The sequence below is a fragment of the Aphanomyces astaci genome (genome assembly GCF_000520075.1).
Source record: "Aphanomyces astaci strain APO3 unplaced genomic scaffold supercont1.166, whole genome shotgun sequence".
NCBI classification, from domain to species: Eukaryota; Oomycota; class Saprolegniomycetes; order Saprolegniales; family Verrucalvaceae; genus Aphanomyces; species Aphanomyces astaci.
The window spans coordinates 4,513-23,455 of NW_009798429.1; the positions used below are offsets into that span (position 1 = coordinate 4,513).

An 18,943-nucleotide genomic window follows, 5' to 3' on the forward strand; every position below is an offset into this window, starting at 1 on the left:
AAACCCCGAAACCCCGAAACCCCGAAATCACAAATTAATAAAAATATTGTATTTGACAGGCTATCTATTATTTTGGACGCCACGTCGGCCAAGAGATGACCCGAGGTGATGGAGGCTTGGCCTCGTTGCCATACGCGAGATGCGGTGCTGCAATGACACTTATACTCCAGAGCAATGTGACGTAGAGCCTCAGGAGGCAAAGATCCGTTCACAGACAGCTGTAGCAGGCGCTCGTAGAGGGCGCGCAGTTCAACGTCGGAAAGGTTTCGGGTCTGTCGTGGTGGCGTGGGAAGACTCGGTGGGGCAAGCAGAGGCAGTGGTGGCATAGTAGCAAGGTAGTAGTGTGTTAGGACTTGTGCACAGCAACAAATATTGTGTTTTGAATGTGTGGCGGAAGTTTATGCAATTTCTGAAGTTGATGTGCGTCGCATTCGGCGCCATAATTTTTGATGTGGAGCGATTTGAAAGGAGCACAAAGTACCCAATCAAAGCTGAGATCTTGCGGAAACGAAACCTTTCCAAACAGCCAATCAGATACAAAAATGACCAAGTTTTTTTTAATAATTCCGCCAATCAATGTGAGTGGTGTGCAAACATTATGGACCAGAGTGGTACTCGTTCGGGGATCAGGCTATTGCTGGTTCCGGGAGTAACGGGTTCGACACAGATTAGACCCAGAGTTACAGTGGGATGATGATCCAGTAACAAGAGATACGACTGTTACCGGGAAATGCCGTTATAAAGTCGCTTCCTCTCACCCCGTGACAACTGAGACCAGAGTCATGGGCATGCCATCGATCACGAGTACTTCGGTAAGAGTCATCGTCGCTCCGTTTGCTATGGCAATGCCTAATTTGCCCATTCTAGTTGCTCGGGCGACATTGCCGTCGGCGAAGATGATGGTTCGGTCGCAGGCCACCGCGTCGTACAAGCGGGGTTTCGGGGTTTCGGGATTTCGGTCATGTGGGATGACGCCCCCGAGTCGATGATGATATTGTCTGCAGCTTTGACTACACTTAGACTGAGACTCGGGGACTCAATCCCATCGAACAATTATATCTGTTGGTTTGGCGCAGCGCCGCCCGACTTGTTCTGGAGTCTTGATGGCGTCGCCGATGGAGGATGGCCAAGAAGTCGGGAATGGCATTCGGACTTCCAGTGTCCTGCTTTGCCACAGTGGTGGCAGTTCCCTTTACGCCTTTGGCCGCGTCCGGTGCCTCGACCAGCGCCTTGTCCTCGGCCGCCTCAACCGCGGCCGCCGTCCATAGCACCAAGCACCCGTGTTTCGCCGGCTGCGTTGCCCGGGGCTTGAAGGGCACCGTTGGCCACAACGGCCTTGTATTCGGCCTCGAGAAGTGTTCGAGCAACGGTAACTGTTTGCAAATTTTCATGCATCAAGTTGATTTGATGCAATACGATACGTAGGCACCATGGCATGAGGGCCAAGAGCTTGGCGACCGTCATGTACTCGTCTTCAGCGCATCCCGCATCGCGCAGTTTGCGGACGAGGTTTTGGAACCGCTCAATGAAGCTGGAGAGCGTTTCCCCCTTGAGCTCCCAGCTGATCGCATGGTACTCCGTCAGCAAAGCGATCTTGTCCACGTGCGTTTGGGGTTCATGATGCCTTTGGAGCGCAATGTAGGCCTCCAATGCACGGGTAAGTCCTTTCACATGTTAGTATTGGTCGACGTTATTCGACTCTATGATTATGCCGAGGGCTCTCTGCGTGTCGCGCCTGTACTTTGGTTCGGCGACTTCGTCAGAGGACACGTAGAACGAGTGCTGCGTGAGCGTGTGGATGAGGCCATTTCCCATTAGCCGCCCCTTGATGAATGTGCGCCAAGTAGACCAGTTTTTGTCGTCTAACAAGATCGTAGTTCTGTCGTATGTTGGGCTCATAACCTCTCAAGCTAGGAAGTAGATGCGCACACAAAGTAGGTTGTTCAAGAGTAGTTTTATGTAAGCCTTATAGGATGTATCTGCAACCATCACTATTTGGATCTCTTCCTAGGATATATAAGATATATAGAATTTGAAACCACTAAGTCGGTGTGAAGCCACCTCCAACAAGTCCGACGTCGCACTGCCACACACGAAGGGACATATCTTCCGCAGCCGACACGGCCTCGTCACCCATGTCGCCTGCAAGACGAACGGTCCTTGCCATGTCGTCGTAGCTTTCGCAACCAGAGTACATACTGGTAACTAAGCGGCTACCAAGGGTGTTTGGCGTTATTGACTGAGGTGGAGCATGTAGCAGGGAGGCACTTCCTGATCCATAAGGTACCGTATACCTTATGGATCAGTACCCATGATTTTGCCTTATCGAGTTGTTTCGGGGTTGCTGTATGGTGTCAATATAGTACGATTTGGTGGCACCTTGGAAGGTTGTACCCAAGTCGCTTTATATTGGTCAAAACTGTCCAATTATCTCGTTCTAGCCAATTAAACAAGTCGAAGTAGTAGAAGTAACCAGTCCGAACGCATTGGAAAGAAATCAGACAATCTTATTGAGTTGTATCCATTTCGATCAGATTTTACTGATATTTTCGGGGGTACAGATCCAAAAGGTATACGGTAGACCAATGTAAGCAAGAGTGTGGTGGTGGTAATCCCCAAGGGGATATCATAAATTGAGACCCGCCCAGTGGGCGTGTCCACGGGGGTTGGATTAGTTTTCAACTAGCAATCACGATGCATCAGCATAAGCTTCACACACGATCGTATTGCCCCAAGCGCAAAGATAATTTCACGTGCAATTATCACATGCCATTGCTACAAAATGCACTGCGCACATGCACCACACACCTTCTGAGCGTGATTTGATTGGCTAAAAAGACTGTGGGAAATCATCAACTTTACGATCCTCATAACGATATGGTCGTCCAGGAGATGTGATGGTTTACACAACCAAGAGAAGATATGATTGGCTAAAATATTTTGATTTTGAACGAATAGAATGGAGGGTTGACAGCATTTTGACATCAATGGGAGACCGGAAAGGGGATGGCAAAGGCCGCGGCGGGTCGAGGAAGGGTCTGAACCCGCTTCTGCCTCATAACAACCGCATGAGCAGCAGCTCTGCGTTGAAGATGACGGGAATATGGACGCAGACTATCGGATATGATCCATATGCACAGGAGGTAGGCTGATCTCCACCGCACACACGATGGGGCATATGCTCGTAGGGAGACCGACAACAAGAGGAAGAAGCCGCAGCTGCGACGAGGGAGCGAGCCAAAGGCATCATGGCTTTGGCAACGTTGTCGAATCAAGGAGTATGTCGTGTAACTTGGCAATACCATACCGTTCTCATGGTGGTCGTAGAACGAAGCACGAGGCGCGTGTAAAAAGTGTGGGATGATGGGCCATTTGACATTTCAGTGCCGAAACTTTCAGGTGGCCGCTCCCAAGGAGGACGAGGTACGATACGATCCCTCGTTGTTCCAGTCGTATAGGTTATTGCATGATACGTAGTCGTCGGACGACAGCGACAGCAGCACCGACGACGATGCCAGCCGTCGCTCTCGTGAGCCCAAGAAGAAGCGAAAACGCAGTCGATCGCCCAAGAAGAAGTCGAAAAAGGACAAGAAAGTCAAGAAGAAGGGCAGTAGTAGCAAGAAGAAGAAGCACAAAAGTGAGTGATTAAACACCAAGTAGTTAGTACCCGTTGGTTGGAAACGAATCGCCGGCACATGGACATGTCGTTGGAACCAGGAAAAGGGCAAAGAGTACTTTCTCAAAGTGCAATATGGAATATCTGGGGGGGTTTCGGGGCCATGATTTACGTAAGCAAGAGCGTGTGGATGTCTTGAACGGCGTGGCGTCGAACGACCACCGACGGAAATGGCGGGAAAATCGGCGAGGATGCAGAAAATTGTGACTTCGTTGTAGGACTTGATAAGATTAAATAAGTTATTTACTGTTTGACACGTTTGGTGGTTGCAGACGACGGCGGCGACGTAGCTAGTCGGGAGCTCTTCCGTCGCACATGAGGTGCCGACGATCCTCCCGTGACGGCGGAAGAGAGGGACGAGCTTTGCTGGACGGGACTTCGCATCACGGCGGCGTTGAGGACGCACGGGTACTTCTCGTTGGCGGCATACTGGGCTGCTTGGACGAGGGTCACATGCACTGCTACCATGAGAGTTTGGCCGCCGATGCGCCTTGCCAGCATTTCTTCCTTTGTGGGTTCAACGTTGTCCAGGATAAGCGCAGAGTTGATGCATCGAATGGCATACCGGCCCGAGATCTCCTTCTCGAACTGGTACCGGCACGTCGGACACGTGCTTCGGAGTCGCAGCCACGACCCAATGCACGCTTCGTGGAAGATATGGCCGCAGGGAAGCACAAGCGACTCGTCCGAGTTGTTGGGGTTCATGCATACGACGCAGTCGTTGTCTTTGTCGGTGTGGGAGTCCGTCGTCGCGAGGCATTGCACTCGAGGACATGTGTCCAGCGCTGTCTTGACCGCGGGCGTGGACGCCTTGAGCTGCGGCACAATGTACCGCATCATGTACGACACCCAGTGGGGGCTGCGGAACACCTGGAGGACGTCGGCGACAGTGGCGCCGGCAGGAACCGTGTACTGGACGCTGGCCTTGAGGTTGATTCCTTGGGTCATGTCTGTCAAATCGTAAAGTGAACATATTCGTGGAAAACACTCAAATGCGGTCGTGTGATTGGTGCGTTGAATTTTGTCCAATCAGAATCCGTCATCTCGTCTCTTGCTGGCCCGTAACTGGCCCCAAGCTGTCGTTTCCACGGTGCTGACCCGATTGCCGCCATTGGCTGCAGGTCAGTGTATCCGTTTGCCAGAAGTTGGTCACTTCTCCGCATGAACGAGGCACCTTTCTACAAAGTATTATAGTATGTACTAGTACTACTACTAGTAGTACTTCCGATCAAACGAGTTTCACTAGCGTTTTGCGATGGATATATATTGAATTGGAGTTGTTGAATCGTGTTGTCAGTCAGGAACAGTACGACGCGATGATGGGTCTCATACATCCCGACGCGGGTTGTTGTTTGCTACTGTTCCGCGATGAATTCCTTTAAATAGAATGGTTTCCGGATTCCAATATTTGCAATATACATTCTCGTGGTGATTTGCAGTCGAAATCATAGAATAGAAGGCGGTCAGGTTTGCAACTGATTCAATGCCAAGATGGTGTAGGTAGCCTCAATGCTCTGCTTTAGAGGCACTAGATATCGCGTCAAGTGAGTTGGGAGTCTTCCGGATATCTACTAGTATACTAAAATGTGACATTCATGTTGAAGGTTCCATTGTTGGGCGTTCCAAATATATCCAAGCACAGATTTTTGATACAAGAGACGGCAGCGCTGTTTGATTCAGTGTAGGTAAACAACATATATCTTTGCTATTCTACAGTGAACACTGTACCGTACCAGCGACGGACGTAAATCACCATGGGTACCTACAGTTTTGAGGTCTGCAAATGCTGGCTAACTGTAAATTTACTGTACGATGATACATTCCAAAAGCAACCGTGTACACTCTACGTTGGGTACATACAACCAGCACTAATGCTCGTATACTGGTCAAAACCAGTTGATTTTTCCTTTTGACTTGGAACTTTGTCAATGGCTGCGGAATAATCTGGTATTTGCACAAGTAAGTAATGATGTACAGCATGGGTGCAATTCGGTCCAATATGGATTTAGGACACACATGTTTGCTTATGTACCACCATAGTTTCAGGATTTCACAGAGATTCGTCAAAGTGTTGTCAATGTTGTTCCTGTCATGCTTTCATACCGGTACATTCGTATATGCATTGCCCAGATTCGGGGAATCGAGGTAACGTTACGTACAGTAATCCTTCTATTATTACTACCAAGTACTATTGTGCTTTCGAGTGAAATTTCGTGTTGTGGCGTGGTTTCTCGTTGGAATTTAAATCGATTTGATTGGCTACTTCGGATGAGCTCAAAATTATTAACCAATCAAAACATTCTCAATGAAATTCAACCAATCAGATCGATTGTGGATCGGTTTGGTTGGCGCGATTCGATTGCACCCCCTCCCCAAATTTGTATCAAATCGACAATACAAAGTTGCGTAAATTCAAATTGGATTGAGTATTTGGTGCCTTCCAAGATGCTGCACTAGCTATTAATAGCTAAACTCACATACTAACGTTAACTGTAAGTTAGTGTATCTCGGTCGAAATCAAGCCACGCGTTGATACTGTAATACAGTGTCCAAAGGTTTTCGAGGGTGATACAGTGCGACTACAGTGTACAGATACAGTGGTCCTGTAGAACATCCTATTCTCATGAAATCCTTAGTATCAAGACAGAAGTTCCATCCCTGCGACAAGAGTGGGCAACCTCTTGCATTGGTGGTGTAGGTACTGTAACGACGGCAAATGAGTCACCCCTTTCCGAGGTCCAAGTAGGGGCTTTCGGGGTTTAAACCAAGCAACTGGAGCGATATGTATTCTATGTACCCTTCCTGGCTTTGGCTTCGAGTACAGTCTATATCTCCATGTTGAGCTCAACCTGTAGCGATTGCTCATATCCACGTCGTCCTATGATATACAGTACGTGACGTGGGTACAAGTGTATCTACTACGTCCAGCGCAAATCACTTTGGGGTCGTGAAGAATGTATCTTGAGAGAATACTGCAAATCACTTTGGGGTCGTGAAGAATGTATCTTGGGAAAATTCGACTTTTCCTGTAGAGACATCATCAATGCATGTGACAGCAAACGACGTTCGATCACACATACAGTGTAAATACCAACAAGTAGCCAAGCTACGGCTGCTGCTGTTGATACTAAACAACGCCGTGTAACTGTTAGACTGATTAACTCCAGGTTGAGGGTAAAAATGTCAAGGCACTTCAAATTCCAGTTATTACTCTAGTAATACAATCCATACTACTGGATAGAGAGGGCCGCCGAAACATCAATTTTGTTTTTCCCACAAACCCCGAACCCGAAAACCCCGAAAATGATCGGAAAAGAATTTTTCTCCAAGTTTTAGTCGACAACTGTTGTGTATCTACGTGCTGCACGTGAAATTCTTGTACTAATAGTATACTAGTCCCACTGGCGAAACCTCATACTTCGAAGTACAGCAACCATAGCTGCTGCTGTTTATACAAACAACGCCGTGTAATAACTGTTAGACTGATTAACTCCTGGTTCCACCGAGGCTAAACATGTCAAGGCACTTCAAATTCCAGCTATTACTGTAGTAACACAATCCATACCGGCGGCTCTACTTGACAGAGGGGGCCACCGAATCAGCAATTTTTGTATATCCCACAAACCCCGACCCCCCCACGGACGAAAACCCCGAAACCCCGAAAATGATCGGAAAACAATTTTTCTCCAAGTTTTTTTATAGTCGACAACTCTCGTGTATCTATCTACGTGCTGCACGTGAAGTTCCTGTACTATTAATAGTATAGTAGTCCCACTGGCGAAACCTCATACAGCAACCATATTAAGCCCACGAATTATAACGGGGGTTCCTACTGTATTTCACAAATTCCATTGCTTTTTGGTTGTACTACATGGACACCATGCCACTGGGGGCAGTCGTGGCTTGGAAATCGGCGATGGATTTCGTAAGTTCGGCGATTTGGACTTTAAGTTGATGGAGTTGCTGCGCGTGTTCCTTCTTGATCGTCGCCAGCGCCGCTTTGACGTCGTTCTGGAACTGAACGGTCGAGTTGTCTGGGATTTCCACCAGCGGCGCGTACTCACTTTTGGGGGTTTTGTCATAAAACGCCGGGTTCAAGATACCCACGGCATTGGGTTTTATAGCACTTTCTTCTTGTTCCGAATCAGAACAAACGAGCGGCTGCGATTCGTCCGGTCGTTGGTGAGCCACGTTCTTCAACTGGACGCTGCGCAACGTAAGAGATGACGTGTCAGTGCCATACACCAGCGTGGCCGGGTCGAGATCTTTGAGGAACTTAGGCTTAATGATATAGATCATTTCCAGTCGTTCTTGGGGCTGCAGACTTAGTTCGAGGCGGAGAATGCAGTGCGCATAAGACACGAGGGCTTCGATGCGGGCATTTTCGAGCCCCATTTGCATGGTGACGTTCATCATGGCGATGAGAACGTTGAGAAGGAGGACGATGGCCGCGGCGCAGTGAAACATGAGCAGAATGTACCCCACGACATACAAAAGCGGCTGCTTGTCCTTTTCGCTCTCGATTACGTCGACTACTTGGTCCAGTTGGCCAAACAACACGAGAAACACCGTGATAAATGACTTGAGCAGCGTTTCGTGCCCGGGTTTGCTTTGAAACAGAATGTAGTAGCAGCACGTCAACCCCCCTAGCACATTCATATATAATTATATTGCATACGACTAGGATATGATATATATATATCACCTTGAAATACACCGTAGAGGATCGAAAACCGCGTGAGGTCCCGCATGAGACCCTTCATCATGGGCAGCAAGTACCCTGCACTGGGGATGATTTCGAGGAATTGCAAGAACAGCACCCACAGCGACAGCGTGGTAAACCCAGAGCAAACCAACTACATATATATATTATTTAGTCGAGAAATATATATATATGACATACCTGCGTCTGCCTGGACACGACCGTCTCGGGGATGATCTGGAGCTGGCACGGCACGTAAAAGAACAAGATGACGCAAAACGTGATGATTTGCATCGAGTTGACGACGCTGGTAAAGTAGTTGCGGACGCCGTAGCCCATCATTTCCTTGACTTCCCACCGGAAAAAGTACCCCGCCGCCAGCCACAGCACAATGTTCTGGAAGATCTGGATCAAATCCTTGGACCTAACATATCAAATAATTAATCAAGAAACATCACTCCGAAACCCCGAATTATATAGCGTTCGTATAGATATTAAAAAACATTTTTTTTTAAATCACCCCGAAATGCAACGCTCGTACGGATATTAGATTAATATATATATAAACTATGAATAGATCACCCGAAACCCCGAAATATATAGCGTTCGTAGGGATATTAGAATATCATTTTTTTTAAAGAAATCACACCGAAAATATAATGTTCGTACGCGTTGATTTGTGCGTCGGTACGCGTGGCCACGTACGCAAACAGCGGAATCCCAAACACCCCCGTCCAGAAAATAGACTGCAAAAACAGCACATTCAGTGCATGGTTTTTCCATTTCTTCATGTCTGGGATTTGCTGCGACCAGTCCAGTCCCGTGTAATCGCCCTACGAAGATAAGAAAATAATAGATATATAGTGTATTTTTGGAATATCGTATTGAAAGATATTTGTTCATATAATATATTTTGGAATCAAATTGAAAGATATTATTGTTACCCAAACGATGAACCAGACCAATCCCAGGTACGTGCCGTCGCGACACCATTTGGACAAGGCGCAAATCCGCTTGGGTTTGAGTCCGTAGTGCGCAATGATCGTCGCCACCACGACATACACGAACGTCACGAGCCACACCTACTCCAAAACAATCATTAATATATATATCCAATCGAAATATATATATATATATTTCTTACGCTCAATGCCAAGCGAAATCCGCTGCTGTCCACTTGCTCCGTGATGGTGCCGTCGACGCCAGTGACGACTGGAATCGGAGGCGATGTCCAATCTGGTTGGAAAAAGTCTTCCAATTCTTTCAGAACATTCCGAGGCGCTTCATCCAGTTGATAAAAGCTGCCTGAAATGATGCTCGACATGAGCAGCAGCGCGTACATCAAAAACTGCTCAATGTACAGTCGTTGGGCAAAAAACTACAAATACATAAATATCAACTTTAAATATATATATATCAGTACCTCCCACTTCAATTGCAACACGCGTCGAATCATGGGATGCTGGAGGCAATACTGCTTGACCGATTCCTTGGCCTCTGGCTCGGCCGTGTCCAAATGCATGATCGAATACAGCGCCGACTCGTGTACTTCTCCCTTGCCGTAGATGCGGTCAAGTTCTCGGAATTCAAAGTTGTACCGGCCTCGTTCAATCACAAACTCGTCTAGAATTGCCTTGCCCAGCTTTGGGTCGCACTCGATCGCGCCTATTCAAACAGTCCAGGGGTTCGGGGTTTTGGGGATTTGGGGTTCAGGGGTTTCGGGGTTTCCTACCTTTGAACATGAGTTCGCTGAACCGCAGCTCGGACGAACTCTGCTCGAGGATGAGCTTCACGAACGCTTCCTTGTCTGGCGCGACCATGAACGCCGTCTTGCCGCCCTTGTCGCTGCCGCCGATCGACGACCCAAACTGCAGCAGCACCTTGAGCACGCCCACGTTGTTCATTGACGCCGCGTACATCAGGGCCGACCACCCATCCTAACAAATACATATATAAATGTATAAATATATACATATATTGTGGATTCGGTATATGGCAGACCCCGTCAACTCGAATGTCGCCGCCGAATCGAATCACGACCCGACGCAATTGGCTAATCCAATTTCGAGTGCATTTGATTGGCTCTTACAGAAAGGACAAGTATATTCAACCAATCAGAATTTCGAGCGTGATTCAATATTGATTAGACTAACCACGCGAAACTTGCAAGGTTATAGCGAATTCAAAATATATTGTCGATTTGATACATATTTGGGGAGGGGGTGCAATCGAATCGCGCAGACCAAAACCGATCCACAATCGATCTGATTGGTTGAATTTCATTGAGAATGTTTTGATTGGTTAATAATTTTGAGCTCATCCGAAGTAGCCAATCAAATCGATTTAAATTCCAACGAGAAACCACGCCACAACACGAAATTTCACGCGAAAGTACAATATAATGACAAATCAATTTTCGAATTTGGAATGACGAGGAACGCCAAGTCGACAGACAATCGATCCACCAATCAAAACCCAGAATACGAATCCAGTGGCCAATCAAAAACTCCTGCAGCCATCGAAATACTGTACGTCTTCAATTAGTGTGACCAGACATGGTTCACATACAACTCTCCGCGTCAAAACACACAATATACAAGCATCCCTTCAAAAATACATCGATCGATACAGCCCCCAAATGCAAGTTTTCCAATATCAAAGTCGATATGTACGTTACATCGTCTCGTTCGTCGACGGGGGCGCCAGCTTCGAGCAACTGTCGAGTAGCGTCGACGTTATCGCTGCGGGCTTGGTATAATAGCGGGAACTTGTCTCTGAACAGCGCTTCCTTCTCCAAGAACGCCCTGGATCCGACGTGGTTTCCCTCTGCCGCGATCTCCAGCGGCGTCTTGCCGTCCCCCCGTTGGGCGTTCAGATCAGCATTTTGGTCCAGCAGGAGCTTGACGATGTCCGCTTCTCCAGAGTCCACGGCCGTCATGAGCAACGTCGTGCCGTGCTACGATAGACAGAGAAACTCGTTTAGAAACAAAAGAAATGAGTGGGGACAAACTGGTTGCGAAATCGGAGACTGGTATTGATTGTCAATATATATGTCAATCGAATATGAGCTGTACCAAACACATCGGCACACAATCGATCGACCAATCAAAACCTAGAACACTCATCAAGTGGCCAATCAAATTCACTCTTGGACCAATCCAACATCGAATTCGTGTGCGACTGAAATTAGTGTGATACTGGACGATCTTTACATACAAAAGTCAGGACAATCAATCGATCGATAGAGTTGGCAATGAATCCGCACAAAAGTCAAGTCGACAAAGTTTGGGTAAAAGAAAGACAATAGGTGTACCTCGTCCGGTTGTTCAATGTCCAAGTCCGGATTTTCCTCCAATAGCTCGCGCAAGGCTAGGATTTTGCCCTCGCGGACCATCAAGTGCAGCATTTCTCGCTCCAACACCATACGGCACTCGCCAGAGGCCAATGACAGCGCGGTCGCTCCGTTCTACTTAGTTCAATTTAGTGGTTTACACTTATGAAATCAATGGAAGTAGTAGGCAATGTCTTACTGGATTGGAACACGCTAAATACAATGCAAACTCACGACCTTTCAAAAAACGGCATAAGCGATCGAATTAAGTAGAGTTTCAATACATCCACCAATCAATAGTTTAGTATCCATATATATGAACGTATTGTCAAATCGATTCGAAACTGAAGCCGCCGGCAGAATTCAATGTCTTACGAGAATGACAAATTCAAGGCCGCCTAAGCCAATCAAATCACGTACTGGTGGAGATCTACCAATCGAAAGCACTGATGCACAGTCCCCGAGGGTATTGAGGGAACTTCTGCTCGTATGTTGGCTAGGTCAATTTCGTCGATTTCTGAAGTCTCAGTCTGAACATGCACTTTAACATGCAGTGTCCACTGGAATGACATATCTCTCACAATACGATTTGTTTTTTACAGTAAAAGCATCCATGAACTATAATAACTTGTGAAACACGATATACAATTTGAAATGAGATTACATGTTTTTTATTATATCTCGAATGTAATATCATCAAGTGAATCAGCAAATCAATTTCATTTTGCCTCTGTAATATAGTTTCAAGAGGGAGCCCTGGTCTATCAGTCCCTCCACATTAGGCAAAACCCAATACATGCTAAACATTGTCTAGTATAGTTTGTACAAACTTAAATAACGTCAAATGCTAATTGACTCAAAAGTCCAAATTTGGGCGAAAAACGAAATATATATTGCCACAAGGTTCAATCACCATATATTATCGTACCATGTCCGCTGCATGCATATCCACGTTAAGTGTCAAGAGGTACCGGACGATGTGGGTATGTCCAGAGACGGCGGCGTACATGAGCGCCGTCTTCTTGGACTCATCTCGTTCGTCTGGGGCGCCACAGTGTGCCACTTGCACCATGAGTTTGGCCAAGTCCCCAGCTTTTGCATAGTACAACAGCGGGTGTTGTTGGCGCAGCAGAAGCAGCACCTTGCAGTTGGCATGGTTGTGTTCCACGGCCAAATCCACTGGCGTTTTTCCGTCCTATATATATAACTCAGCTTTATGGTGTGCTGTTCAATATGGTGCTTACAGCATTCTTGGCGTCGAATTTGGCTGACGCGTCCAACAGGAGCTGCACGATACTCAAGTAACCAAACGCCGCGGCAACCATAAGCGGCGTCATACCCCCCTAACGTCCATTTTGAATTCCGGCGCTCCCTTTCCATTATATACAAACATACCACGGCGGCTTCGACGACACTGGTCGAGTGGTGGAGCAAGAGGCGAACAATTTCGTTGTATCCGCGCTTCGTGGCCACCCACAACGCCGTGGCCCCGTTCTACGACAATATTAATATAAATATATATTTAATGTATAATATTTTCAAGTCGATTCGAAATTGGAGGGAGCAGTACCAAATACATCGGCAGACAATCGATCGACCAATCAAAACCCAAACCACTAATCAAGTGGCCAATCAAATCCACTTTTCGACCAATCCAACATCGAATTAGTGTGTGACTTAAATTAGGGTGACACTGGCCCGTTTTGACACACAAAGTTCAGTACAAAGAATCGATGGATAGCTTGGCGAATCAAGTTAAAAGTATAAATTTTCGGTAAAAGGACAATATATATATAGTATTCTCACGGTGGTCATCGCGTCGAGGTTCGCGTGGTGGTCGAGCAACACTTTGGCGCATTCCAAATGGCCTCGATCTGCTGAATGAATCAACGCTGTCCATCCATCTTCGTTGCATCCGTCCACGTCCGTCGTGGACGATTCCTTGGCCAAGAGAAGATGCAGGACGTCCGCCCGACCTTCGGACGCCGCGGCGCTCAGGGGGGACTTGAGCTCCTAGACGGTATTATCATTAAATACGTGCAATTACGAGATAAAAGAGTGACTTTAGGATGTAGTTACATAGTTGGGAAGGTTGCAATTCGCCGTAGCGTCCATTAATAACTGCACCACGCGAGGGTACCCGTTGGCCGACGCGAGTAAAAGAGCCGTGTTGCCGGTCTACGTAAGCGACATTTGAGATAACATGAATAGTGTTCCGTGAAGTTTTGTAATATATATACAGTACCTCGTCTTGGGCGTCAGGGTTGGCATGGAACTGGATAAGAAGCGATACCATTGGGGCCACACCATGTCCCGCGGCAAAGATCAGCGGCGTCTTCCCGTCCTGATTGCACGTTATTAGACTAACGGATGGGAATGTGTATCAGCGTACAGGAAACGTGGAATCCACGTTCGCTCCATGCTCCAAGAGTAGCTGGACAGACTCGATCGACCCTTTCTGGACTGCTCGAAGGAGGGCGGACAGGCGGTCCTGCGGCACATTGCATGAGTTCCACAACAAGATATACATGCACATACGTTGCGCTGTCCATCGATGGATGCGTGGTGCTTCAGCAACACTTGGATAACGTTCGCTTTGCCGTTCGACGCAGCATGGACCAACGGAGTATCCCCTTGCTAACAGATGCACGTGCATGAGGGATGCATGCATGTGGAGACGACAAGCATGCCCACGTACTTCGTCCACTTGATCGACAAACTCCCCTTGCGCGAGACGCCGCTGCACTTCCAGTACTTTCCCATGCCGCGCATCCTTCCAGATTGTGCGCTCGCTCATCGTCCAAATTGGAAAGTGCTGAGCGGCTACCGTACTTTTTCAGTTCATTGACGTACACCATAATTTTGCCCAATCCGAGTAATTAACGCAAACACGTAATTGCGTTAAGTAGGAGATATGGTCGTAATCATCATGAAAATGGTGTAGTCGATCGCCGCCTACCCATCCTTCCGTGCTACCGGTATTTCAACCACCAATATGAAGACACAACATCATCGACATCACAGTAGGATTTGGAATAGGATGCAATTGAAAACTCCATTCAATTCCATTACTCGTTAACTTACAGTTACCATAACCATGACCTGTTGAAGTAACACGTACGTTTAATCCACCCTTGTTTAAACGTTAAATGTGATTTGACACATGTTTGAGATGACCAATCAGAGTTCCGGATTCTTATTTTAATGGACATTTCAATCTCTACCTTGGTTTTGGTATGTGTATTGGTTTGGGTAAAATATCTCGATGTTGAACCAACCAAATTGCTGAACAATAATCTCGACAGCAACAAAACGATGGCAAAGGGCGGCAAGAAGAAGGGTGGCAAGCGCAAGCGAACCCAATGGGATGACGAGACGGACGACATGCCTAAGAAGCAGCGTGGAAGTTCCGAAGAAGCGGGCGGCCGCAAGAAGCGCGGGGAAAGTATGTTCACGCAATGGAAGAAGCAAAAGCAGGTGTTGACCCAGAAACGGCGCGTGGTCGAGTCCTCCATTGCCCAGCGCAAGCATGGACAGTACATTCGCTTGAAGGGAGTGAAGGATGTCGACGATACCGACGAGGAGCAACACGACTACGAAGGAAAGGACGAGGGCTCGGATGTCGACACGGGGAGCTCCGACGACGACGACGCCAAGCCATCCGCATTCAACTCGTTCGTGTCGAGATTCCAGCGACAAACGCCTAGTTTCCAGGAACATGACCAGAGCGAAGATGAGGTAGAGGATGTCGAAAGCGATCAAGGAGACATCGTTGAGGAAGGTTCGGACGAAGATGGACAGGTGCGATGTCAGTGTGAATTGCCCTCCATGACATTGTGAATGAATATGCGCAGGAGAATGAAGACGTCCAGCCGACCACCGAAGATGCTGAAAGCGATGTCGAGTCCGAAGAAGACGACGAAGTACCGGTGGTATGTATATACCCCTTGCTCAATCACATTTGTCGACTACATTTTGGTCCCTATGAACAATTGGTGACCAATTCATGACCTACATTGCATAACATTTGTAGGAGCATTCCGCCGGGGACGACGATGACTCGGATCCGTATCGCCAACGTTATCTCAATCAACAATTGACCGTTGCGGATGTGGATGTACGATATATATATATAATTTTCTGTTTTTCTCATATTTATAAAATATATATTAGGTCTTATCCCAGAAACCCCACCCATTCCAAGTCGTGGAGCTCTGGAAAGACTTGGAAATGAGCGTGCGGCCAGTCCTGACTCCTGTCACGTCCATCGGAGGAGCGCGGCCGTTATCGCATATCCGCCGTCGATTAATGGACACGTGGACCCAAAAGAACGTGGCAGACATCACGGTACATTATTCCATTCCCGCATATGGAGAAACACACGTACATATATCCAACATGACATGCAATTAGCCACTGCAACAACTCTTGCATGGGGCGTACCACCAATATCAAGACGTGTTGTTCTGCAACCAATCCGCCGAGACCTTGGCCGAGGTATGGTGGCGTGCAGTACATATAATAGTGTGGTCAGTTGAACTTGATGTAGATTCGACAAGTCACCATGATGCATGTCGTGAACCATATCCTCAAGTCCCGCGACACCATTGCTCGTCATAACGAACGGTTGAGCAAGAAGGGGGCGTCGGACGAGGCCGAGTACCGCGACCAAGGCTTCAGTCGGCCTACAGTAGGACGATGACACTGCAACGTAGGATAATCAGATGTACTTCCATGTAGGTACTTGTCCTGGCGCCGCTCCGTAGCTCGGCACATGCGCTCGTGCATCAACTCTTGGACCTCTTGCCGTCCACAGTCACGTCGGTCCACAACAAAGACCGCTTCGACGAAGAATTCGGCGAGTACGTTGTTTGATTGGACAACTTATCCGCCAATCAGAGAGCTCCATTTTCATTTCGAGCCTCTGATTGGCTGACCATGACCTACGTACCTCACTTTTGAATTTGCGCCGTAGTGACCAAACCGACGACACCGCCGACAAAGAAGACGGGACCGAGTGGCAGCAGATCTTCCAAGCTGGGAACAACGACGATGCGTTCCAAATCGGCATCTCCTTTGCTCGCAAATCCGTCAAGTACATACGCTGACCATCTCCATATAGAATACATGTGTGGGTTCACCATATCCCTTGACTATCATCCCGTAGATTGTACACGGACTACAGCCGCGCAGACTTGATCATTGCATCTCCATTGGCTTTGCGTCAGAAAGTGGGAGATATCTTGGTCGACATCGTCCCCGGCGACAAGTCGACGTTGAAACTCCCCGTGGATTTCTTGTCGTCCATCGAAGTTTGCGTCCTCGGTTCGAATATGTCGTTGATACTGAATATCTTATGTATATCTTTGCTTGTAGATTCAGCCAGTGTGTTCCTCATGCAAAACATGGACCACGTCCGCGCCGTCATGAACGCGATCAACGTCACACCCAAGGAAGCGCCGCATGCCGACTTTTCCCGCGTACGGCAGCTATCCTTGGTTTCATAGTCCACATGAATGATTAGATTCGCGAATGGAACTTGAACCATCAAGCGCACTACTTTCGTCAGACGATCGTGCTGGCGCATGCCGCCGACGCCCAGCTCAACAACCTGCTCACCAAGTCCTGCCACAATTTCCGCGGCGTGACCCGCCTTGCGCCCGTCTACGACCTCCACCACGTCGTTCCTTCCGTGTCCCATGTCATTCCTTCCATCAAGCAGATCTTCCAGCGCCTGGACACTCCATCTCAACCCGCCACTTGTCCCCTTGTCAACGAACCCAACGCTCGATTTGAATACTTTGAACGTCAGATCCTGGCGCCGCTGTTGGACCACCCGTCCAAGCACACGATGGTATTTTAACTCGAATATTTGGGCTTTTGTGCTAAATCTCCAAAAATCTATCGATTGATTCTTTGTACTGACATTTTGTATGTCAATACGTGTCCTTTGGGGATTCATATCACACGAATATGAAATCACACACTAATTAATGATGGTTTCCTGCAATCTGATTGGTTAAATTCTTCTGCCTATGATTCTTGTGTACATTGATTTGGTTGTATCGATTCATTATTTTCTCCATATCGCTAAAGTTTAGAATAAACACACAACAATACCCTGTTTTACTATCAAAGTATCACTTTTAGTCCAAATATATATCACGTTTGGACGACTTGTAGATCTTCGTGCCGTCGTATTTGGACTTTGTCCGCGTTCGCAATGTGTTTGCGACCCAAAAACGACTCATCAGCTGTGCCGCGATCTCGGAATATTCCACCGACGCTCAAATTTCAAGGTAATATTTTGTCGAATATTTATTATTTAATTGATATTTTATACGTACGTTTAGAGCGCGGTCCCGCTTCTACCACGGGCAAATCCACGTGTTGTTGATCACGGAACGCTTTCACTTCTACAAACAATACAAGGTACTCGATCGATGATATTATATATTTCAAGGATTCAGGGCATTTATATGTATATATATATTTGTCTAAATTAATGTATTTGGGTGAATTGTTTTTTCGTAGATCCGAGGCGTCCGTCAAGTGTTTTGGTATGCGCCGCCTTCGTTGGGCCCGTTTTATGCCGAAGTGTTGAATGCGATGGATCCCGAAGAGGATTCCAAGAGTGTGGTGGTGTGCAGTCGCTTCGACGCCCTTCGGTACGAGTCGAACCATAAGTATATATATAGCGTTCTATTTGGATATAGTAATACTCATTCAATATGTGGTATATATTTGTAGCATGCAGCAGATTGTGGGAACCAAGAAAGCCCAGCGTATGTGCGGATCTACACCCGACACAAAGTCGGTGTACATGTTTTGCTAAGGACTAGGATAGTGGGGACGTATACTAGTTAACGACATTTGCACATAGATTTCTTACAGCTGTTGAATGCGGCATTCAAATTTAGCTTTGGAGATACTACTAACTGTAAAAAAGTATTAATAGTACCGTATTCCGTAATACGAGTTAGACAGTGATGTATCGATATCCGAATACGGATACATGGATGGATGGGGACTTTGGTTTTCGAGTTAGACATACAATACTATTGTGCTTTTCACATATTTTGGCTAATCTGGGTATAAATACCCGCTTTTAACCAGTGGGTGACGAAGTTTTAGATTAATTCAACTTAGTTTTAGCTAATCGGAAGTACCTTTGATTGGATGAGCAAGAGCTGTTCCTGCAGCATATGTTGCTTAACCTGAAGCGTTTGCCCAT

General features: G+C 47.1%; 4 protein-coding genes across 6 annotated transcripts; 2 read left to right on the top strand and 2 right to left on the bottom strand.

Annotated features, from left to right (window-relative positions):
* Positions 1-2,986: 2,986 nt before the first annotated feature.
* H257_18444 lies at positions 2,987-3,761 on the top strand (the record flags this gene model as incomplete). Of its 2 annotated transcripts, XM_009847498.1 has the most annotated exons (4): positions 2,987-3,143; positions 3,189-3,278; positions 3,328-3,423; positions 3,478-3,761. In XM_009847498.1, coding segments are annotated over 4 exons (511 nt in total), but the record flags the coding sequence as incomplete, so codon positions are not given. The 2 variants fall into 2 exon arrangements, with proteins under 2 accessions (XP_009845800.1, XP_009845801.1); XM_009847499.1 differs by having other exon boundaries at positions 3,328-3,761.
* A 117-nt stretch (positions 3,762-3,878) lies between these two features.
* H257_18445 (hypothetical protein) lies at positions 3,879-4,630 on the bottom strand. The gene has a single exon (XM_009847500.1). The coding sequence runs from the start codon at positions 4,622-4,624 to the stop codon at positions 3,920-3,922; it is 705 nt and encodes a 234-aa protein (XP_009845802.1). The 5' UTR covers positions 4,625-4,630; the 3' UTR covers positions 3,879-3,919.
* A 2,799-nt stretch (positions 4,631-7,429) lies between these two features.
* On the bottom strand, positions 7,430-14,517 carry H257_18446 (hypothetical protein). Its single transcript, XM_009847501.1, has 19 exons — positions 14,408-14,517; positions 14,248-14,346; positions 14,102-14,200; positions 13,955-14,053; positions 13,789-13,887; positions 13,516-13,722; positions 13,105-13,203; positions 12,954-13,052; positions 12,638-12,904; positions 11,692-11,844; positions 11,056-11,334; positions 10,111-10,315; positions 9,802-10,043; positions 9,523-9,756; positions 9,323-9,460; positions 9,048-9,211; positions 8,580-8,802; positions 8,382-8,532; positions 7,430-8,322 (listed from the first exon to the last, which is right to left on the bottom strand). Exons 1-19 carry the CDS (start codon positions 14,504-14,506, stop codon positions 7,544-7,546), a joined length of 3,735 nt encoding a protein of 1,244 aa, XP_009845803.1. The 5' UTR covers positions 14,507-14,517; the 3' UTR covers positions 7,430-7,543.
* A 482-nt stretch (positions 14,518-14,999) lies between these two features.
* Positions 15,000-18,680, top strand: H257_18447. 2 transcript variants are annotated; one of them, XM_009847502.1, is made up of 15 exons: positions 15,000-15,510; positions 15,564-15,641; positions 15,743-15,826; positions 15,883-16,056; positions 16,123-16,206; positions 16,259-16,399; positions 16,450-16,571; positions 16,685-16,804; positions 16,877-17,034; positions 17,086-17,189; positions 17,234-17,563; positions 17,893-18,008; positions 18,063-18,141; positions 18,244-18,377; positions 18,460-18,680. In XM_009847502.1, the coding sequence occupies exons 1-15, from the start codon at positions 15,025-15,027 to the stop codon at positions 18,542-18,544; spliced, it is 2,295 nt and encodes a 764-aa protein (XP_009845804.1). In that variant the 5' UTR covers positions 15,000-15,024; the 3' UTR covers positions 18,545-18,680. The 2 variants fall into 2 exon arrangements, with proteins under 2 accessions (XP_009845804.1, XP_009845805.1); XM_009847503.1 differs by having other exon boundaries at positions 18,063-18,377.
* The last annotated feature ends 263 nt before the right edge of the window (positions 18,681-18,943 follow it).

Excerpts from the sequence above, each read along its gene's own strand:
- H257_18445 (XM_009847500.1), bottom strand. The coding sequence starts at position 4,624 with ATGACCCAAGGAATCAACCTCAAGGCCAGCGTCCAGTACACGGTTCCT.
- H257_18446 (XM_009847501.1), bottom strand. The coding sequence starts at position 14,506 with ATGAGCGAGCGCACAATCTGGAAGGATGCGCGGCATGGGAAAGTACTG. Across the intron at positions 13,204-13,515 it reads ACCTCGACGCGATGACCACC|AACGGGGCCACGGCGTTGTG; the intron begins GTGAGAATACTA and ends ATATTGTCGTAG. Across the intron at positions 12,905-12,953 it reads AATTCGACGCCAAGAATGCT|GACGGAAAAACGCCAGTGGA; the intron begins GTAAGCACCATA and ends TTATATATATAG.
- H257_18447 (XM_009847502.1), top strand. The coding sequence starts at position 15,025 with ATGGCAAAGGGCGGCAAGAAGAAGGGTGGCAAGCGCAAGCGAACCCAA. Across the intron at positions 15,642-15,742 it reads AAGACGACGAAGTACCGGTG|GAGCATTCCGCCGGGGACGA; the intron begins GTATGTATATAC and ends TAACATTTGTAG. Across the intron at positions 16,207-16,258 it reads CCGCCGAGACCTTGGCCGAG|ATTCGACAAGTCACCATGAT; the intron begins GTATGGTGGCGT and ends AACTTGATGTAG.